Here is a 23,718-nt window from a genome sequence, read left to right on the forward strand (position 1 = left end):
TCTTTACTGTCCGAAGCTCTGCTCTGGTCTGGAATAGAATCCCCCCAGAAGTGGTGCAAACACCTACTCTGGACACGTTCAAGAAGTGTTTGGATGATTATCTTTCTGGGGTCATCTGACTTCAGCTGACTTCCTGCCCTTTGGGCAGTGGGCTGGGTGGACCCAATGATCTCGTGAGGTCCCTTCCAGCCCTAATGTCTATGAAATGTCTAAAATCTATTGAATTTTCTTTTGTTATGAGAATAGAAGACCCCAGTAAGCTCTCTCTATACTATTCCTTAATTTGTTTTCTTTTACCACAGGAAGTATGGCCAAATGAGCAGAGCACTCTCCTGGGATCCAGGGGAACTAGGTTCTGTTTTCCATTCTGCAACTGATTAATTAGCTGAAATAGGGCAGGCCATGTCACTCCTTTCTCAGCCTTAGTTTTCCTCTCTATAATATGGGGAAATGCTACTGATTTTCTTTGTACATATTTTGTGCTCTACCGATGAAAAGTGTGAGACAAGAGCTAGGCATTACGATTATCATTATACCTCATTAGCCTCTACTCCCAAGAAGATAATCTCTCTTCATAAGAGAAGTTTTTCATATCCCCAAGTTACCTGACACCCAACTCCTTTTAATTCTGTCATAGAAGAAATGACCAGAATTAATAGAGGTTTACTGCTGAGCATGTAACAAGAGGGGGGCCTCATAACAAAAGCAACCCAACAATTGGGCACCAGTTCCTTGCAAACTGCACTGAGTGGCCAAGGAATGATCTGGCATGGAGTCTGAATTACCATAGTGACACGAGCCAAATATAATCGTTCCCTTACCCATATGCAAAGCTCACGTTCTTTCAAAAAATTCCCAAAACACTATGAACTCCCTAATCTCCGGGACTACTATTGCAAAATGAGAGAAAGCCATTTCTATTCTTCTCGATTCATATTTTCATTTACAAAACATTTGAAATAGTGTCTGAAGATAGGGAATATTGTGTTTCTAAGTGATCTCACTCTATATCTTATGTTTTATAATGATTCATTATCATGACATTCTGTCCATTCCATGCATACTGGAGCATTATTATTTCATTTTCTTCATCAATTAAAATCATGTTCAGTATTTCTGAAACCTCACTGTTCCCTCTGTATCTACCCAGGATATTCCTTTCTGTTTCTATCCTTCCCTACCAAAAACTGGGTCTGCTTCAATCACAAGACTCAGTTTTTATTGGCTAGCTCTTGTCCTTTCTTTTATATACGTTGATCATTACACCTTATACAGAAAACTCTAGCATCAACTTTCTTGGTCCTTTTATTTCATATATGTTTCCCTTTTCAGCTTCTTCCTAGGGCCTGGCTTGAGGTGCCAAGGACCTCAATGACCTTTTACATTTATTTTAACCTCACTAAGTAGGATTTATGCATACATCTGTTCAGTCACTAAACCTGAATCTTTGCTTCAGAATGGACACACTCAAAACTTTGTACATTTGCCAGCATATTTACCACTGAAAGTCTTCCCATCTCCTTTTTAAACAAAGACTTTTCTCTTTGAATATGTTAGAGAACTTTTTGGTGACATGAAGCCAATACACTTATTGCCTTATGGAATTCATTTGGCTGTGCCATAACTTAGCTCTTTTAAAATATTGCTAGCAATGGAATGCTTAATATTGCAACACATTCAATCTCTCTAGGCCCTTTTTAGAAATAAGCAACAGAGAGAAAACTGCTTCAAGTGACCACCAAGGGAGAGACAAATCAGCTCCTGAACATAGGTGATCTTTTATTAGATGGACACCTGATTTCAACTCACTTGTTTTTTAGATAAATAATACTTTGGGACAGGAAGCTGCTTGATAGGGATGGTTACTTACATATGCTTTATAGTATTTACATTCTGTAAAATGGAGTGGTCAGAGCAGGCATTGTATCCTTAATCTCAGTCACAGGATTCCCCCCCTCCCCCTTTAGGACTTTTTGCATTCTTATTTCACTGTATGATAATTCTCACAGGAAGTCCTATAAATACTCTGGTATTTCTTATACATTTTGCTATGATTTTAGCTATTTTCTCTCTCAAATAAACAAAGCGAATTTGTGTTAGGTTAAGTCATGGCACATCCCAATGAATTCCAAATTCATGCTAAGAAATGCAGAACTCCTTATGCCTGAAAAAATGCCTTATGAATGTCAGAGTTTTCAATGACATAGGCTATGGTCTATGATTTACAAAAAAGTGCTGTAGTGAAGAGGACAAAATGAATTGCTTTATCAAATTAAGAGACGTAAGAAGAGAAGACCCACAATTTGATTGGCTAGCGTACAGTGCAGGACATTAGTTCTCTTGAAATGCCTTATACAGAAAATGCATCATCTATAAAAAATAAATTATTTGCCTACAGTGTATGGTTTATTTCATGTTCAACTTATATTTGCAAAAGCAACCACAGAGTTGGACACTTCCTGGGGATTAAAGTCTGCCTGGGGTTAATAACCTGAGGATGTGCCTAGGATCATCAAATCCTCCCAACCAGTCATTAAGCTCCAGGAAACACTCTGCACCTCAAGTAAGAATGTAAAAGACTACAAGAGTCTTCTATATCGTTGTGGAAAATTTGTTTGTGATAAAAGGTACCAATAGAACATATGTGGTCATCCTCCACTGGAGACTGGAACCTTCTCATTGCTCAAACACCTCACAGGTTTTGGCTGCTATCTTGCACTTAACCTTGTATACAATTCCTGTGTAGATACTTATTTTTCCCCACCACACAATCATTTTATGTTACTCCTGCTTAAATATTCTATGTTTACTGAAAGCAGCAAAGCCTGAGGTTTGAAACTCATGCTAAGGGGGTTTGATTATGATTCTAAGAACACGGGGAGGCGGAGGACATACCCTGCTTGAGCAGAGGTGTCTAACAGTAGGCCTGTGCAAATAGGAAAGTATTCAATTTGGATTCATATTTGGCCGATTCAGAGGAAAATGATTCAATTTGAAGATTCGGATCACTTTCCTGAATCCAGCTGGCCAAATCAGCTTCAGAAGATTCAGTGCTGATTTGGAGAGATTCGTAGATTCAGATTGGCTGGGGAGAGGCAGGCACAGCCAGGCAGCTGCCAATTCTCTCATGGCTCCTCCAGCTGTGCCTGCCTCTCCCCAGGTTGGGGAGAAGCCCCCATAACTGCCCTCCCCGGCCCCATCCCCCTCCTGACCCCAACCTAATCCTGGCACATTTTTTTTTTTTAATATAAAATCAGCAGCGGCAATTGGGGCCTCTGAGTGCTCATGGCAGAGCCTCCCCACCATGCAGCATGGGGCAGTGGGGGGCAGAGGGCATTGCCCCCCCCCCCGCTTGGCACCCATGTGGCAGTTGCCCCATGGCATGGGTGCAGTGTGGCTCGGCAGGGCACCGTGAGCTGCCTGGAGGCTGGGGCTGAGCACTGCCAGGCTCTAGGTGACTGCTGGAGCAGCCCCAGCTCCCAGACAGCATGCGGTGCCATGCCGAGCTGTGCCGCACCCGTGCAATGTGACAGCTGCTGCACGGGTGCCAGGTGGGTGGGGGTGTGATCTGCTACAAGCACCCAGAGGCCCCAGTCACCGCTCCTGCAGCTGGTGACTGTGGAGCTTTTAAAAAAGCCCTACAGTTATCAGCTGCAGCAGTGGTGGCTGGGGCCTCTGGGTGGTTGTGGCAGAGCAGGGCTTTTTTTTTTTTTTTTTAAGTGCTGGGAGGCTGGGCTGGGTGGGGGATGGGACCAGGCAGGGCAGCCATGGGGGCTTCTCCCGTGGCTCCTTTGGCTGTACCTGCCTCTGCCCTGGCAGGGGGAGCCGTGGGGGCTATGCCCTGCCGCCACTTGCCCAGCTGGCACAATGGGGGGGGGGGGAAGGGAGGGAGTGTGATGCAAGCATGGCTCTCTCCAGGTGGCAGCAGGGAATAGCTTCCACTCCCAGTGCTGCCGTGCCTGCATCAGCACTGGGAGCGGGGGCTGTGCCCTGTTGACACTTGCCAGCCGGTGAGGAAGGATGCGGGATGCAGGCGCGGCAGTGCTGGGAGCGGGGGCTATGCCCTGATGCCATTTTCCCCCTTCTGCCTGAAGCAAGCCATGCCCACATCCCGCCCCCCCCCCCCACCCCAGCTGGGCAAGTGGCAGCAGGGCAGAACTTCCGCTTCCAGCGCTGCTGCGCCCACATCCTGTGCCTCCCCGCCCCCTCTCTGAGTAACGCATCCCCTGCCCCAGCTGGGCATCTTGTCCCAGCCCCAATCCCTCCCCCCACACAACCCTTACCCTCCCCCAACCCCAAAAGATTTACCAGCTGGGCTGCCTGTTTAGTCTATGGCCGAATCTCCAAATTGGCCAAATCTTTTCTGAATCTTTTTCCGAATTGATTTGGATGCTTTGAATCAATGTGGAGCTTTTACTTGGCCTCCCAAGTCCATTTGGATTTGTAGATTTGGTCCCCAAATGGGCCGAATATCCTCCAGATCAAATCAGTAACCGAAGCTTTGCACAGCCCTATCTAACAGCCATCAGCAGGCAGAATGGCTTCAGGGAAACTTGCCACTGGAAGTTACACTACCTGTGAAACACATACAGCATGCTCTCTCACAGCTCAGCGCTGCAGCCGCTGGTTAGTGTTTGTTGGCTGGGGAGATTTGGCAGATGGAGAGTGCAGGCAGCTCTGGGGACCAATTTAAAGGTCTGAATCGATTCAAAGATCTCCGAATCTTCGGAAAAGATTTGGAGAGCTTTGATGATTCGGGAAGTCCCTGATGGCTGCAGCAGGGAGCTGCAGCTGACTCTGAGCTGGTAAGTACTAGGGGTGGAGAAGTGGGGGGCTGGGGCAGGGGACCACTGGGGGGACCCCTGCCAGCTGCCCTGGCCCCCCCCCTCCCCCCGCTCCCGTGTGGCTGCCCTGCCCACCCCAGCTCCCGGCCCTTTAAAGAAAAGCCCTAGTGCTCACCAGGTGCTGCTGGGTGAGAAGGCAATCCCTATTGCCCCCCCACTGCATGGGGGGCTCTGCCACAAGCCCCTCAACCCCCCCCCCCTCACTCCCCTGACTCCCCCCACCAGTGCGCTGCCCAGGACAGTTCTGGCCCTCTAAGAAAAAAAAAAAAAAAGCAAGAAAAGCCCTGGGACTCACTGCTCCTGCAGTGGGCTTGGGGCTTTGGGGCTAATGCAGAGCCTGCCATTTGGTGTGGGGCAGCAGGGGGGCAGTGGGAATCACCCCCCGCCAGCAGGAGTGGTGAGTCTGGATTTTTTTGGTGGGTTTTCTTTTCTTAAAGAGCCAGAGCTGGCCTGGGCAGGGCACTCTTGGGGGGGGGGGTGGGGCTGGGGGAGCAGGGGAGGGGTCAGAGGGCTTGTGCAGACCCCCCCATGCAGCATGGGGCAGTGGGGATTGCCCCCTGCCTGGCAGCACCTGGTGATCCGGGTTTTTTTTTTAACAAGTACCAGGAGCTGGGGTGAGCGGGGGCAGCCATTAACAGGCTGGGAGAGCAGGCGGGAGATGGGCCCAGCCTGGCTGCAGATGAATCTCTGAATCAGATTTGGCTGAATTGGATCGGGACAGTGATTCGAATCACTGAATTGATCACTGACCCCCAAATTGGCTGAATCCGAGTCCAAACTGAATACTAGTTGCTTCGCACAGGCCTAATGTCTGCCACAATACAGCGGCACAAATTATTTCTAGCTTTTGTCAGGACCACTGTTGTGGCATGACAAAGGGTCTGGACATTTATTTACTTTCACTTTTTGCCTCTGTAGGATTTGGTTATGGTAGCACAAGGACAGGCAAGGCAATGTCTGTCTCTGACCTTGGAGATCACGGTCATGCCCTGCCCTACTCAAGCATTCCCTTGCTGGTGTATTTATAGCTGCTGTACCCTCCTCTGTTGCATACAGTTACATCTAGTAATTAGAACAATGAAGTACATTTTTTGCTTTGTTTAACAATTGTGAAACACATCCCAATAAACATTTAGTGTGCTATTTTTCTACCTGCTCTTGAGGCACACAGTGGTAACCTGTAAAGTGCAGGAGGCCCTTGAAGGATTTGAAATGTGTACTCTGCAGGTAAGCCAGAGATTGTAGGTGGCTAATTAGGTCCCAAAGGTGGGCAGGAGCACAGATTTGAAGTCTTACAGGAGCATTCTAAAGGAATAATCCATTCCAGGGCACTTCAGTCTGACAGCAGAGAGTAGTGTGGAAGTACAAACAGTAAATCTGACCTGCAAGGGGCACTGCTGGAGGTAGAAAGAAACGAAAGCCTTTTATGTTAATTGTACAGCCCAGTTGAATCTTGTATATCAGTGTTTCTCTTTGGCCTAAATAAATGCTCCCCTTTTTGCTCCAGCAACGTTGGAGCTCCACTTCAAAATGCCACAGCTCACTGGCTACCTTGAATGAACATTTGCTATTTGTGAGATTATTTTTCCCTTTCAGATAGCAAATAGAGAAACCTTTCTATGTGGAAGGTATAAAGTTCCCTTGTGCTGAAACAGAACTCTCCCCACTGCTGTTTTTTCTGACTGTGCTCTTGTTATATTATTCTCGCTTCATTAAAACTTATTCCATATAATTTCTACTGGAGTCTGGTACAGAGAGATGAGTATAAGCAATGGACTGTTACCATTTAAATATGTGGTTTAGGAATTCATTAACTTGTTCTGCTTGACCCACCCCACCTAGGAAATGAATAACAGCTAAGAAAGAGTGACCCTAAATAATAATAGACACTAAGGATTATATAACAATTTACTCTGATATTACATTTTTAAAATGGTATATTTATGGTGGCCAGAAGATCAATAAGTACATAGTTTATTTATTACAGGCAGGTTGTCCTGCAGACATAGCTAGGACAATCACCTAATTGGGATGCAATTCCACTGACAAACAACACACCCATTCACTTCCACTCAATTGATCTCCTGTGTTTGACATTGTGTGGATTTTGTGTTCATTTAAAGGGAATTTATTAAATTGCAATAAAAAGACTGCAGTGTTGCCAGTGGGTTCATATAATTTAAAAAACACATGGTAAGGGTTATTGAGTTATTTTATGTAGTTATGTCTTAGGATTTAATACACATAACAACACTCCCATGCTGTATTCCTGGTGTCACTTTCACAGTATATAAAATAAAACAAAATGAAAGCGAACAACAAACTGTGACAAGAGTCAGGCCCCAGGTGTAGTCATGACGTCCTCTGGTGGCCATGCAGCTCCTGCCCCACCCCGGCTGTCTGGGAACCCTCCACTTCTTTCCTGCCACGCTTTGATATACATATTTAACTTGGCAAAGGGAGGCTGACCAGCGGTCCCAAAGCAAGTCCTCACACCCTCAGAGTGTGCTCGAACATGCTAATTGCCTTAAGGGCTCATTTTGTGGCCTCTAACCTCCCCTATAGCCACGCCCCTCTCTCACAGGTGTTGCCATTCAATCAAGCTCCTTTGCTGGGGTATCAGCCTTCTCGAGCTCTGCCCCTTTTCTCTCACTGGGCCATCTAGCCCAGGTCCACTGTGCTGGACCTCACTTCTGGGCTCCAGCCCTCATCTCACCTACTCTGGCACTGGGCTCCTGGCCCTATCTCTGCCCTGCTCAGGCACTGGACCTCCTGGCCTCATCTCTGCCTGGCTGTGGGCACTGCTGGGACCTTCTTCACCCCTGATAGTCCCAACTCAAACCACCAATATAAAACTTAGATGAAAACATAAGCATACTGGCTATAACTCAAACTCTTGGCCCACTGGCTATGGAATCAAACTTCCCCCTAGCCTGGGCATATGCTTCTACAAGTCTTCAGCACCTTACTTGCACTCCACAGGCAGCTCAGAGCACTCTCCTGCAGCCTTCCAGGGCTAGGCTGCAGGCCCTGAGTTTATATGCTCCCTAAGCCCTGCTTTCTTCTACTCAGGTGACTCCATCTCCACACACAGCTGTATGTATTCTGAGCTTAAAGGCCTGCCTGCCTTCCCTTGTTTCTGCTTAGATACTGTTTGCAGCCCTTTGCCCCTGAGCAGCCTGGCTGTCTGCCCCCCTGTGCCTCTTACTACTAGTATCTAGCTACAAGTCTGCTAGCAGTTAGCTTGTTCTTTAGCTGCTAGCCCTTCCCAAGCCAGCTCACCCTGTTATAGTTTCCTCTAAGGTACCAGCAAGCCTTCTGGCTCCCTGTTACACAACCCAACTGCAAGCCTCCACCCCTAACACATCTGAGGAGCTGAGACTTTCACTACCAAACCTCCATTCCCAGTGGACAGTCAAACTTGAGTCCAATGTTTTCAGCGATAACATTTATTATTTTGCTTATTTTGTTTCCAAAATAACAACTACTTCTTATGGTTAAAGAAAGGAAAGCAAATTAACTTTACAAGTCACTTTTGTGTTATTATGGTATTGCTGCTGGGGGCAACCCAACAAATTTATGGGTTTTAGTAATTAATCTAAACAAAATCAGCTATTTAAATGCCATATGTTGTTTATGGAATCAGCAGTCTCTCTGAAATCAGACTTTTCATGTCTTCCTTGCATGAAAAGATGTTGTATAATCCAGTCTACTCTGCCAATTCATTCTTAAGGAACCTGGCTGGGTTGTGGGGTTATGTGTGGGATACACCAGACAGCCCATGGCAATACACAGGCAGGTCCATAGTCAGGCATCTAAGCTAAATGCAGACATTTGGGTTGGTTAGGTAGAAGTTATATTGTGTGAAAAATGGCTACCCAATCTAAAGTGACTTGGGCTGGGGGGAAAGGGTGGCAAGCAGTATTCACAGGAATGATTGGCAGACGCTGTGGGGGAGATAGCTGGCATCCACAGGAGGATCAAGGGTCAGGCAGGATCCATGGAGGGACTGGGGGGACAGGTGGCATCCATGGTAGTGATCAGCAGGGATCCTGGCTTTCATTGTTTAAAAATTGCAAATTCTCTGATTTAAAATATATATTCAAATTATCTGATTAAAAACCACAAATCTGCATTTTTCTGCAATACAAATGAAATGCCACTATATATATAGGTATCAGTTGAACACAATGTTTTATTGATATATTTACAATTTAAAGCAAATTGGAAGCCTACCAGTGCCTCAATCACTATAACAAAATACATTTTAAATACCTATACATTTTGGCATCTGATTTGGTTTTTTTTTTATCATGGAAAATCAGAGCTCCCCCTGTGCCCTACATTCACCAGGACACAGGTCCAGCTGCAGCTGTCACCCCCCAAGTGCTTTGTGGCACTGAGCAGTCCTGATATGCCATTGCCCCTCACTCCCAAACCACAGTCCCTCAGCCCTGCCGGTGCCCCTCACTCCCCACCCACAGCCCCCTGCCCCTCACAGCCATGCTGGAGGGGGCCCCCAACTGCCAGGGCTATGAGAGCAAGGACCCAGGTCCACAGCCCCCTGCCCTCCCAGCAGCACCCATACCCCAGCTGCTGCTCGTGGGAGATGGTGGCTGCTGTGGCCCAAGCAGAGTGTGGAGCCTGGCTCCCCCTCAGCCTGCAAGCAGCACCAGCTGGAGTGGAGCCCGGGGGGGGGGGGGGGGGGGGGGGGGGGGGGAGATGCAGGCTGCATACTGCAGGCTCAGGGCTCCCTGCTCTTCTGCCCTCCCTCCTGGGGGCCTCCGCAGCCCAGCAGGTGGGATCTGGAGCAGCAGGGCAGAGCAAGGCCAGGAGGCTCAATACCCCATCCCCTCCACACCCCCAATGCTCCTTCCCACTCCCTGCAGCTCAGCTGGGCCTCAAGCCACAGCTGAGTAGTACAGCAAGACTGGCATCTTTTGTAGCTACTGAAATCCATTGCTGCCAAATCCAGGTATGGGAAGGCTAGGGGGGACAGCAAACAGACAATAAAACATTAATTTCTATGGGGCCCTATACCCCCTCAGGTGTTTTACTTTCCTCACCAGGCACTTCCAAACTTATGTGCTTGTGGGTAAATTTAACCATTCTCGGGCACTTTCCAAATAGAGTTATACAACAGGTAAGAATGAGCTACAGTCTACTCCCCACAGCACCGGTGAACAACAAGAGAAAGAACTTGGAGTCTAGACAGATGTCACAAATCAGGCACATGGTACCAATTCACCCCTTAGGAATGCATTTTTAAAGCAGATGTTTTCACTGCCCAACTCCCAGGTACTATATTAACATTTACCAATCAAAGTTCAAAGAACATTGGGAAAGATCCCTATAGATTTCTTTCTGAAAGTTTGGAAATGCCTTGATTAGACAAATTGTATAATCCATGTGGAACACAATGTAATATAACCATGCAAAGTTATTCTGTTTTAGCGTGAATCAGACATCCAATGACTTGCCAGTTCAGCAAGTCGAAATGCAAAATTTAACTTATGTAGCGGTTCATATTTATATCCATGCTTTGAAGTAAAGCCAAAAAAATGGCTCTGCTGCTTCTTGGCCTTTGTTCAACATCTTTCACTATCTTTTCACTAGTTAGGAGACTGGAGGCTGCTTTGTTTACTAAAGTATGTCTAATCATGACACTTCTTAGAAGTGCAATTTGTGATAGAAGTTTAGATTTTAAGGTGACAGATAACAACTGTCATGAGGCAAAAGGGTCAGTTATTATCAGTTATACTAAACAGAAGAAGAAAGGGAGATAAACCATATCACTGAACTTCAATATACAATCTGACCCATACCTTCTTTTAAAAGGAAATGTGCATTCTTTAGCCCTAACATTAATCATTTTATATCAAATTTTCATCATGGTTGCAGTGAGAAGAGAAAAATAATAGAGCACATTCAGCTGTCATAGTGAATAAATAGAAGCTTTATGCATTAGAGACAACAAGCAATCCTTTCTGCTGATCTATGTACCTTCATTTTCATTACAGCACTGTGCAGGATTGTTGTGTGTTAACACCATTGGTTCTATTGACTGTGCTACTTGTACACAATATTAAATAGAATGAGTTACATGTACAAAAAATATGAGATAATGTTAACACATAAAAGTCCTTCATTTACACTACACTACACTACACATGTGGTGTAAATGAAGGCAATCAGGATGAAGAATGGTGCTTGCTTACCAATACAGAAATCTAACTGCAGACTTCAGCCTTTGTGCTGCTCCCTCCCCTCCCCCCAAGAAAGAGCCCAGATACTGACCGGTTTCCTCTGCTACAATTTAATCCTAAACATTCACTGGAGGCTAGTCCTTAGATTTCAACCTAGCTCATTTGTTCCAAGCTATAATTTGGGATGTATTTTTTCTTTACTTCTAGGAGAATCTTGGGAATTGGAAGTTTACAAGCTTTTTGGGAGCACACAATGTCCTTTTTAGGAAATTAACAATGGTCTGTAGGCTTTTATGGCTATGCCTGTATAGCTGTTAATTTTAAAAGGGGCTCTGGAAAAGGGAACTGTTTTGAGGTGGGTGGGAAGAAGGCAGCCAGACTCCTTTACACTATTTCCTTTCTACTTCCCTTATAGATAAGGGTGGCTGTAAAGAGAGGGTTATCTTCTTACGGCTTCTGGGACATGAAGTTCAGAACTGGATGTAACAACTTTCTCATATCTTTGTTTATTTTTATTAGAAAAGACTCCTGATCTCTTAAGAGAACTTTTGAGCATTTAAGTTTATATATTTAGTTACCTTTTAGAAGATGGGATGGAGGTGTAAGTAGTTCATAAATCATCACAGATCATACAAAGGTAGTGAAGGAATGAAGGAGTTAGTTTGCCGGCCTGGCAGAGCCATTCACAACAGCAGTCCCTGCATTCAGGGAAACCTGGGGAAGGTTTGCTCTGTTCCCCTTCCAAAAGGCAACCCAGGTCTGTGAGATACTTGAACCTGCCATGAACATCCGAGCTTAAAATTGCATTTGTTGAATATGCTGATGACAATTAATTCATAGTTTTATGTTCAAAATATGTTCTGTGCTTGCCAACATGGCAGCAGTCTTATCTTCACCAATTGCTCAAGCCCTTTTATTTTTGGCCAGATTCAGGTAAGTACAAGGTCTATGGCTCCACTTCTTCCCCAGTAGCTGTCAGTAGATCTCAAGCAATGCATGGTAGTACAAAGGAGGAAGAAATAATCTGCCCTCTCCTAATGCCTGGCAGATGCATTTTGACCTACAGGGGAAAGATCACTTGGACTAGACTCTACTTAGAATGTGTGTCTGGGTAGGGCAACGTGGTTTTATATTGTACTTTATAGTGAGGGTAACACACTTTCTTTTCCATTAATACTGGAGGGTATTCTATCTAAAAGATATCTGTTCCTTTTCCAGAGGTAACTTGTATCAGCAAATTATGTACTTTCTTTTCATTTTTCATAGATTCTAAGGCCAGTAGGAACCATTAGATTGCCTCACGTAAACATCTGTATAAAACATGCCACAGAATTTCATTTTGAGCCCAGTAATTTGTGTCCAACTGAAGCCTATCTTTCAGGGAGGCATTCAGCCTTGGCTTGAAGGCATGAAGGTGCTATCACTTTTCTTGGTAGTTTGTTCCAATGGTTATTCACCTGTTCTGGTAACATATTATACCTTATTTCTATTTGAATTAATTTAGCTTTAACTTCCAATGATTGGCCCTTACTACCCCCAGGGCTAGCTTCACAAAGGTATTTAGATACTTAACTTCTACCGAAAAAGGAGTTAACTACTTAGTATTTTCAGACAGGGGTCAAAGTAATTTGTTTTGGTTTTGTTTACAAGACCAAGATTTCACCCTTAAGGAAATGGATGAATTTCATTCACAGAGTTAAAAATCCAAAACCTTGGTTGGTCAGAGATGAGGTTCTCTGGCTAATTTTTTGTTTGCTCATAGATAAAGGAGAGGAAAATTCTATTGCAGTTTGGCACTGAGTGCTCAGATGTCACAGCAATAGATTCAAAATAAAAACAGTATATAGGACCTACTTACCTGTCTTTCAATCTAAAAGTTACATATGGGTAAGCTGGGTTAGCCATGATGAGGCTAAACTGCAACCACTGCCCAAAATCAAATAAAATCCTTTTTGAGTAGCATTTCCATTATATCTATCTTGTTATAGCTCTGCAATTCCAGGGACTGAACAGAAATAGAAATGTTAGTATGTAAGAAAAACTGCCTTTGTGGTATTTCCTGTGTAACATGAGCTGGAAACACCATAAATCTTACGATTTATGGTAACTTTTGATAACTACATCTCCAGTGCAGATTTCCAGATTCAGGGAGTTAAGAGAAGCATCCAGACTTTGGGGTTTATATCTGAACCAAAGCTTTCACGTTTTCTTTTTGTTTACTAGTAAATTCATCAAACGGATATACATTTATGGTCTTTGGTTCTTCCATAGTAACAAAGTTGTTCATTTCTGCAAAATATGAAGTTATTTCCAGGTACTCTATCTGAATTAAGGGAAGTGGAGGTAAGAAACTGATTAGGATCCCAAATCACTCAGAGAAGGAGAGTACACTCACAGGTCACAGACTTCACTTAAAACCAGGATATAAAATAAGATCCTTTGGGTGCTTGTACATGTGATGAGGGTTTAGTCCTCAGGGTTTTATTCTATGCCTCCTAAACTGAAACAGGGGGGTTTTAATTGAAACCTACCATTTCAATTTTTCTGTCACATTATGGTGAAGGGCCCGTTCCTTTTTTTTTTTTTTGTCAGAGCTGGAGCCCACCCACAGCCGGGGGGTGAACTGCTGGCAGGCCAAGCAGCCCCTGAGCTGCGGGGGGCCATGGTCCTTCCTTGTGATACCTGGGGCCACCCGGGTGGGCTGCTAGTGGGCCAGGCCCCAGCTTGGAGGCAGCACCTGGCCTGATCCAACTGTTCCCCAAGCCCACCCAGGGAGCAGCGCCCAGCAGCTTCCAGCAGGTGGGCTTGGGGAAGAGTTGGATCGGGCTGAGTGCTGCCTCTAAGTTGGGGCAGCACCCGGCCCACTAGCAGCCTGCCCGGGTGGCCCCAGGGGGTGCCACCACCACAGAGGGAAGGACTGGGGCCCCCTGCAGCTCAGGAGCCATGTGGTCTGCCAGCAGCTCCCCCCACCAGCTGCGGGAGAGGCAGGCAGGCTGAGCTGGAAAAAAAAAGGATCAGGCCCCTCACTGCTTCTGCCTTCAGCAGGCACTTGCTTTAGCTCCAAGAAAAACAAATCACTGTAAGTAGTGCTGTAAGGACAAGTGTCTACATTCTTACGTTTCTCTTTCATCTCAGATTTTAAATATAGGGTTTTTTTTTTCAGTTTTGAGATTCTTGTTGTCCAAAGATAAAGTTAATTTTTTTGTTTGAATGTTTACATGGAATTCTAAAACACAGCAGGAGAGGAAAACATCTGAAGAACATGCTGAAAAATGACTGCAACTCTACACACAAACTAACTGGCAGTTAGTAATGGGAAAAATGTATTGTTTGTACTGCTGTTGAGAAAATGCTGCTCTTCCTTCCTGGCCGATGCACAAGATCAGTTTGCATGGACTGTTCTGACACTTTGCTTTCCCACCACATCTGCATCCCATGCACAAGCAAGGATTCTGCTTGGGGGACAGCTCCCTCTGAACACCAACCATGCTAAAAAGAATTGGGAGAGGCAGGGAGGGGACAAGACTTCCCTTGACCTTTGACTCCTTGCTTGTGATAGTTGCAGAGAAGGAAACATTTCACCATCCCAGTGGTTGATGCAGTGTGTGTACACTTCCTTTGACTAGGGAGTGGGGGGGACCTAAAGGAGAGGAATTACAAGTTATATAACAGCTCTGCACTGATCTCTACAGTCAAAGTTATGGCTAAATGTAACAATTCAGGCCTATATAAACATGTATCGGGTTGGTCTGATGTCTTTGCCATAAGTGTGTAAACAGGAGGAAAAATCAAATCATTATAAATTGTGTACAGAAGGTAGGACATTGGCTATATGTTGTGAGTTACAACCCATGCCAGAAAAATGGAGAAACATACCCTCACAGAGCATATTAGTGAGATCTTCACACTAGTTTTAAAATAAAACCACAAGTAGCGCAAGTTGATAGACAGAGTATTCATTTGGGAAGACCAAGTCAGATTGTGAAAATTATACTAGGAAAAGGCAAATAAGGTGGGATTAAAGACCCTCTTTGAACACTCAGTGAAGACTGAGAAAGTGAAACTGAAATGGACGCTCAAGTGGAGGTAAAAATGAGCAGGATGCGTATAACTTCAGCCTGAAGTAAAGAAGATTATATACAAAAATAAATTATGTCATTTGGTACAGGTGAAATCATAATACATATATTTAACTGGATAGACAAGGAAAGAGTTTAACATTTATATTACCTGTAGGAAAGTTTGGGCCCACAACCGAGACCTGATTTTTAGTGCTGCACTTGTTCCTCTGTCTAACTGTCCCACTATACAGGAGATTATTAAACACTTCACATTTGTACAGTTCTGTACACAAAACAAAACAAGACAAAAAGTAAGATTTTTTGTAAAAGGGCTAATATCAGAATTCATGCATTAAACATTCCAAATTAGTAAAATGATCGACTGTTGAGTAAAGTTTTAAATATCACACACTTTAAATAAAGACCAATAATTTAATCTAATACAAATATATGAAATACCTGAAGTGTCTTTGTAAGAACTGAAAAACCATACAAGGGAAACCTGTAAGCTGCCTGTGATAGTTATCTACATATATTAATGAGGGCAAAGACATTCAGCCATCTGGTCTGAAGAAATCTTAGAAGCCCAGATGCTTATTATTGTTTACAGGGTTGTTCACATATCCATCTGCCATCCTGCCAATGTTTCCCTTCTCTGAGGCCAAGCTCCATTTTTGCAGATTCCTCTCTACCAATCCTAATTTTCCTATCAACATATTGTAGCAGCCAGAACATTTGGTGAACTCAGGTACCAGTACTTGCCTGCACTGAATCTTATTTTTTATGCAGTGCTTCTGCTAAGCATTAATCCTGACTAGAGAATAAGCCCATGGGAAGACAGTAGATCACAAAGACAGGAAACTGAAGACTGGTGGTCTTTTGGAGATGGGGCAGAGAATGTAACTGAGTTATTTAACTGAATGGATATAAACCCAAAAAGCAGGGTCTTAGTTAAAAGAAAAGGCTGAGATTTCAACTGGTCTATTTTCTCCACAATCTGTTACTCAAAGTGATAATGCAAAACTGTTCTGATTGTCTTAAGCAAAGATATGACCGTTTTAGACAGCACTTCATTGGTATGATACTTAGTATGGTTTCTGTAAGAACATTCTCTTTCAATAATCATGCTGAAGGAAATTATTGATGAATAAAAGTGGGTGGCTACCTTTATTAACTGGATGATAATATATTATATTACATCAGAATATATTCCACAGAGTCCTGTATAGTTATTGTGTTGCAATAATATCTGCCACAAATCTCTAACTTATTAAATAAAAAATAGAGGGTGTAGGTTTCCGCACTACTTTTCATGTCCTCAAAGGCCTTGATACTATAAACTTTGTTTAAAGTGAATATTTCAGACAAACTGTTTATTTAACTTTTTGTACTCCAAAATTCTCCAACCAGATTAGAATTCTTGTAGGAAGCAAGAGGTCTGTTTTCTCTTCTCATAATCATACCGGAGAAAACAAATATTAACAAAATAAATTATTAGGATGCTTTTGGCTGCTTTTGGCTGACATATGAAGGCATGAGTAGACACTTCAATTTTTCTTAATAATTCATATAGTCCTTCAGTTTTCACTACACTGAAACACTTGACCTAAAAAAGAATAAATCAGATGTGTAACAAACAACACAAATGGGACAGAAAAATGATCTGTCAGAAAATGGATTTTAAGTTTTTTAGACAAAAATTAAAATCCCTTTTCTAATCAAGATTTTGGGGTTTTTTAACTAAAAAAATGAAAAAGTTAAGTTTTGTTCAACAAATTTTCACTTTTGTGATGAAAAGCTTAAATTCTATGTGGAATGGACAATATTTGTATCATGGGCTACTGGTGCCTCTTGAGTGCCTGACACCAGTCAGCCACCCAGGGGGCACGATTGTGCTGACCGGGGAAGGGGTGTTCCCCGACGGGGAAGGTTGCTGGCAGGTGATCTCAGTCACCAAAAAGCGGCTGCGCCCCTTACAGAAGTCTAGCAGCCACTTCCAGAAACAGAGTGGCTGCTGTTGCTGGCAGCCCCGCTCCCCAGCTGGCGCTCGCACTGGCACTCCCACCTGCCCCATTGCCCATCGCCTAAACAGGGAGCACGCCCTGACAGGGGGTGCACAAGTGCTCTCAGGGGATGCACGTGAACACCATGCACCCCCTACATGTCACCACTGATTTGTATCGTGTCAAAGCCCAGTTTGTTGTCACAAGCTATTCTGATGGAAAAAAAATTTGACCAATAGTAGACATAGAGGTGACATGGAATTACAAAAGAAAATCAGCATCGATGAACAAAACAATGTATTGACTGACTTTTCTACACCCATTTTACCTAAATAGTGTACCATCCCTCTTCATACCTCATGTGTGATTGTTGCAAGGTTTTTAAAACCACCCTTTGACGGAGGTTGTTTAGGCCACTGTCAGATGGACTAGGTTGTCTGATCCAGTATAGCAATGTTATGTTCGTATGTACTCAGCCAAATACTGTCTGGCTGGATCCAGCTGCTCGAAACCCTTTGGTTCTTATTAAGTAACAACAGGCAGATCCTGTACATACTTATGAATTTGGTTACTCATTCACAGTTTTTGCAGTTATTTCTACCTTGGCAACATAAGACACTAATTAGTAAGAAAGATAGTTGGTGATTAAGGTATTATTGAAAATCAGAGCAACAGTTTTATGTTGCTAAACTACATGTCTTCCAAAACCTAGGGTCTTTCCCCTGTCTTGCTGGAATAAAATTCTTTCTAATGTATGAGGTCAATGAAATAATTAGGTAGGACTCAAGAACCACAACTGTTTGAAAAGTGTTAATCTGTGAGGCTATTTTTAATTAAATTATGTTATTCATTACTTTCAAATACTGGATTTTTTTCATTTTGAAAACAGTAACACATTATTTTCAGAAATACTGTAAATATATTTATTCTATTACTATACAAAACATTTATTTGAGTTAGTTCTTTCCTGATAAGTTCTGGCAATACTAAACCTTAACTCAAGCACATGCTGACAGTGAACAACTTAAGATGCTGGACAGCATGAAAGAAACTTTGTCTTAGGTCCATAAAAATAAATGGAAATGATGGTCATCACAAGAATCCCAGCTGTTGACCTCAGGGTCACTGATTTAGAAAATACAACCTCCAGGCAAGAGGAACTGGTAATTATGATGCTTGAGGACTCTGAGATGAGGCAAATGTAGGAAAAAACAGACCAAAGACACATTATAGTTCAAATGTTCATGTTCCAGAAGGCATTGAGACTGAAAATGCTCAGAAATTTTCGACTAGACTAGCTGAGACATCTTTGCTGTTGCCAATGTTTTAGACCCCTGGATTTTTTTTATCCAATAGCCCATGAAGGCTCAAAAAACCTGATTAATTATACCAGCAACATTTTTCCTTGCTTGTTATACTTCAAGGAAAATATACTCAGCATTCCTAGAAACCTGGACATGTATCAAGTATTTAGTGAAATGAACAAACATACTTGGCAGTACTTGTGGGTACAGCAGTTATTTTTACACATACTAGTTAAGAGTGGGCTACTTTAGAGTTAAAGTCTCCTGTCACTTGAAACAATACAAGGTTAAACGCCTGTGAAAATCATATAACCAAGCCAATGGTCACACTTGTGTATAGAGTCCCAGCATTAGACATTTAAATTATCTCACCAGTATTTTTGAAGAGCTCCTCCTTTGAGGTTCTGCTACTTTAATATCTCTCCTCCTGATATAATGAGGAATAGTGGAGTTGCGCAGAAAAGCAGTGAGTTCAGGGGTGTCTTCTTGAATAGCAAACTGCAAAGAGAAAAAAGGTGAATTGTAATGATGTACCATACAATGACTCTAGCAGATATGTTTTCTTCTCAAGGGTTCTGAACTTTAGAATGACTTTGTTTTTCCAATTTAACAGCACAGCCATGAAAACAGATACTGTTTTCTTCAACCAGCAGAATGATTAGTAACAGCACAGCAGGATGCTTTCCAGTGATAGAAATTGCACTACATAACATTTTTTTCACTTTTCATTCTTTACTGGAGTCAATGTCATTACTGAACTACTTTTCCCCTTTTGTGAGACTCCTGGGGCCAGATTCTGATCTGTGTTATAACGCAAATTAAAGTAATTCCATTGAAATCTGGTCATCAGATGAGATCAGAATCTTGCCCTTGGGTTTAATGATTTTACCAGTAACAAATATGCATTCTGCTATCATCACTTCTGTTGATTTCTAAATAATTAATTTCTGCAACAAAAGTCCTCCAACACACTCAAGTTCTAACTTCTAAAAACTGTATAGGAATATTTGTAAATACAGAATTAGAGATAGAAAAATCTCCGAACCAAAGCCTGTTTTTATTGCTGGTGGGCTTGTGTTTAGATTATACAGAAGACATTCATAGCTTCTTCCTTTTCCTTTCCTTAGGGAATTGAAATGTATAGGATCCTAATTTCTAAGGAAGGAAAGAGAAATTATTCTCTAAATTAGCATAGTCTTCTCACATCAACCTACAATGAAATACATGAGGAACTTGTGATATGATCTCAACAGGAATTCACCTAAATAAGCCCAATACAATTTATCAAAGTTCTCAGATTAAAAAACAAACCACACAACTTTATCCTATTATTTCCTTTAAACTAAAGGCATAGCACTAGAATTTATATTTAAATAAATTCCCTAATATAAATGTTTGTGACTGTCAGAAAATTTTTGTGTCCGTCTTGGGTGTGCTTCCAGATCTGTGCAGGGCGGGGTGGGCTCTTCCCAGCCAGGCAGATCCAGGGGCACACCTTGCATGCCCTCCTGGATGACTGTAAGCAGCAGCAGGAGCCGCCCCACCTCCCTGCCCACACGCTGCTGACAAGCTGTATCTCCGTCCCATGCCTGCCCCAGCTCCAGCCCACAGCTGCGGCCCACCTCGCACCATGCAGATCTGGGGGACACATGCCCCCCTCCCCACCGTCCAGACAAGTTGCTTGCAGCTCTGTTCCATGATCCTCCCCCCCACCCCCTTCCCCGGCTGGTTAGCCCTTGCCCCTGCCCCAGCCCCAGTCCCTCCCTCAGCACAGGGGCCTTGATTTGCTCCCCCATACCACTTCCCTCCCCTTCCACCACACCAGACTTACCAGCTGGACACAGCGCTTCAAGCTGATGAGCTGCATATCTGAATTCGGATTGGTATCAGCTGATATGCCTCCTTAAAAATCGGCTATTGGTATCAATCCCAAAAATCTCTTGGTGTACCCCTACCACATATCTGGCATTAAATGCATCTATTCTGACCCCTAGAATGCTTGAGTGACCAGCTTAGTAGCTGGTATTCTAACTTAAAAAAGATGAGATTATGGGATAAATCATGAAAAATCCGCAAGCTGCCCTTTGTTCACATGCAATAATCTTCATATATTTTTAAACACCAAATAGATTGATAAACAACAGGATGAAGCTTTGAACCCTTCACAGAGACCAAGAGAAAATGCTTCTGAAAGGCAAAATAACATTCACTATGTTATAACACCAATGTAAAATGAGAAGTTGTGAAGTGTACACCATATTTACTCAAATACAAGATGACCACCCCCCCACAATAATTAGATTCTATACCTGGAAAATTTATAAATTTGTTACCATTTTCCAGGTACAGAATCTAATTATTAGAGGTTTGCCTTGAATTTGTCCCCTTCCAACTGCTACAGCAGGGAAAATAAATCTGGGGGGGATCAGGTGGCCCCCTTCCTTCTGCCTCGCAAAATTCTTTCCTGTCAGACCCTGCTCTCCCTGGGCATGTGGAAGTGAGGGACAAATTGAAAACACTGGGCACATTTACATGTGCCGTTCATGCACATGAATAAGCTCCAGGGGTTATTGCTCCAGAGTTTTTTTGCTCCTAGGTGTGCTGTTTGAATGTGTGCCCAGAAGCAATTAACTCCACAGCAGGCAGCTCCATCATTTATTCATGATCAGCACATGGAGCCTGGTTGGAGCAGCCCTGGCTGACAGGGATAGGGTCAGCCTGCCAGCCTGCGGCTGCTCCATCCCGGCTCAACGTGCTGTGGAGGGACTGGCTGGGGCATGAGGATGTTTCAGCCCATGCACTGAAGCACCCTTGTGCCCCAGCCAGCCTGTTCAGCATCTACACATGTATTGCTATGCACAAAAAAACTCCGCAGAAGGGTAGTATGTGTAAATACAATGGGCTGTGGAGTTTATTAGTTTCCTGTGCCCTAATAGGGGCACACATATAGATGCTGAGATGTTTACTGCAGAGCTAATTTAGTCAGCTCCACAGAAAACATTGTGTGTAGATTTCATAGACATTAGGGCTGGAAGGGACCTTGGAAGATTGAGTCCAGCCCCCTGCCCGAAGGGCAGGAAGTCAGCTGGGGTCATAGGATCTTGAGTACCCTGAGGTGCAGATTGTTAGGGCTGGCTGACTGGAAGGTGTCCAGCCTCTCAAGGTGTTCCTTCACAAGGTCAGCATTGACAGAGGGCAAGGAGTCTCCCTCACTCGGGCCTCCATGTCCCATGATGGGCAGAGGTGTCTCATGGGACTGGTGAAAGGCCGACACACAGTAACCATTTAGTAGGTTGGCTTTTTCCTGGGCGTTGGGCATCAGTTGTCTCATCTGGTTTAGCAGGGGTCCAGTGTTGCCCTTGCTTTTCCTCCAGCTCCCCACATATCTAAAAAAGGACTTTTTATTTTCCCTGATCTTAGTAGCCAGTTGGAGTTCCGTCACAGCCTTGGCTTTCCTGGTTCGCTCCCTGCAGGTCCAGACCAGTGTGGAATATTCCTCCTTGGAGGTGGATCCTGTCCTCCATCCACTGTAGGTCTTTCTTTTTAGACGCAGAAGGTCTGGTAGTTCCTTGCTTAGCCAAGGGGGCTGCTGTGCCCTTTTGCTCCCTTTCCTCCGAGACAGAATAGCCTTAGCTTGTGCATCTATGATCGCTCCTTTGAGGAGCAACCACTCTTCCTGAACTCCCCTCCCCTTGGGGTCATGGTCCCTTAGGGCCTCACCAACAAGCCTCCTAAGCTTATGAAAGTCAGCTTTCCTGAAGTTGAGGACTTCTGTATGGCTGACTGACTTGCCAGTTTTATGGTGGATGGTGAAGGTGATCAGTTCATGGTTGCTGTCACCCAGCTTCCCTTCGATCATTAGGTTGCTGATTAGGTCATCCTCAGTTGCCAGTACCAGGTCGAGCAGCGCTTTACCTCTCGTTGGCCCATAGATTTTTTGTGTTAGATAGAGGTCATCCACGCATGAGAGGAAGCTTTGTGACTGCTCGGATTTGGCTGAGTGCTCTTCCCACGAGATGTCTGGGTAGTTGAAGTCTCCCATGACAACCATGGGCTGGGAGCATGCAGCCTCAGCCAATTCCCTGGCAAGCTCCTGGTCAAGCTCTTGACTTTGGGTGGAAGGTCTGTAGTAGACTCCCACCATTGTGTCCCCTGTGCCATGTTTCCCATGGATTTTAACCTAGAGAGTCTCCAGTCGTCCACCCTAGTTGCCAAAATCAGCTTGCAGGGACATGTAGCTCTCCTTAACATAGGCAGCTACATCCCCGCCCCTTTTATCCCCTCGATCTCTCCTGTACAGGGTATAGCCATCTATACCCGTGGTCCAGTCATGGGCGGAGTCCCACCAGGTCTCCATTATCCCTATGACATCATATTTCTTTGTGTTAAGCAGGAGGACAAGTTCCTCCTGTTTATTCCCCAAGCTCCTGGCATTTGTGTACAGGCAGGCAAGTGTCCCCTTGGGGGCCCTTGCCTTGCCTACAGATTGTTCCAGGGCTGGGAAAGGGGTGGGCTCCCTTAAGTGCCTTGGCCTGCTGGCTTTGCAGGGGGTGCTCAGTGGGCCAGCAGTAGCAGTAGTCCCCCTGTCCCCTGGCAGGCTTAGTTTAAAGCCCGCTGGAGCAGATCAGCCAGTCTGGCTGAGAAGAGCCTCCTCCTGAGTGGAGAGAGGTGGAGGCCGTCCCTTCCCAGCAGCTCACTGCCTCTCTCACCAAAGAGCGGACTGTGGTCATGGAAGCCAAAGCCTTCCCAATGACACCAGCACCGCAGTCTTTGGTTAACTACCTGGATCCTCCTCTCCCTCCTCGGCCCAAAACCCGAGACTGGGAGGATTGAAGAAAACACCACCTGAGCCCCCAGACCCTTAAGACCTGCTCCCAAATCCCTGTAGCGCTTCATGACCTGGCTGGGAGCACTCCGAGCTGTGTCATTGGTGCCCACATCGATAAGGAGCATAGGGTAGTGGTCAGTAGGCTACAGGATTTTAGGGATCTTCTCTGCAACATCTTGGATTTGGGCTCCCAGGAAGCAACAGACTTCTCGGGTTAAGGGGTCAGGGCAACAGATTGTCCCCTCAGTCCCCCTCAGGATGGAGTCTCCCACAACAAACACTTTGCGTTTTGTCTTTAGGAGAGCAGGGGCAGTAGTTACAGTAGAGCATGTGGTGCCTGCAGGAGCTGGCAACTTAGACAGAATAGGAGGTCCCTGAGTCCTCCCTTGTCCTGGAGGGAGACCGTGGTCTGCCTCCGCCTCCTGGGGGAGAAGGGCCTGGAAGTAGGAGTTGATCTCCTGCTCACAGTCCC

The 23,718-nt window shown here is 44.5% G+C and overlaps 1 protein-coding gene across 3 annotated transcripts in view; it reads right to left on the bottom strand.

Moving 5' to 3' along the window:
• ITGA8 (integrin subunit alpha 8) overlaps nt 1–23,718 on the bottom strand; it is a 174,737-nt gene that overhangs the window by 14,443 nt on the left and 136,576 nt on the right. For 2 of the 3 annotated variants that reach the window (XM_019497862.2, XM_006271243.4), the window contains 2 exons: nt 18,791–18,916; nt 15,281–15,394 (listed from right to left, as the gene is read on the bottom strand). In XM_019497862.2, the coding sequence (XP_019353407.2) occupies nt 15,281–15,394; nt 18,791–18,916 (240 nt within the window). Of the gene's footprint in view, nt 1–14,007; nt 14,691–15,280; nt 15,395–18,790; nt 18,917–23,718 lie in introns of those variants that run through there. The other variant, XM_059729045.1, reaches the window with a different exon arrangement.

The sequence above is a fragment of the Alligator mississippiensis genome, chromosome 5, assembly GCF_030867095.1.
Source record: "Alligator mississippiensis isolate rAllMis1 chromosome 5, rAllMis1, whole genome shotgun sequence".
Classification (NCBI taxonomy): domain Eukaryota; kingdom Metazoa; phylum Chordata; order Crocodylia; family Alligatoridae; genus Alligator; species Alligator mississippiensis.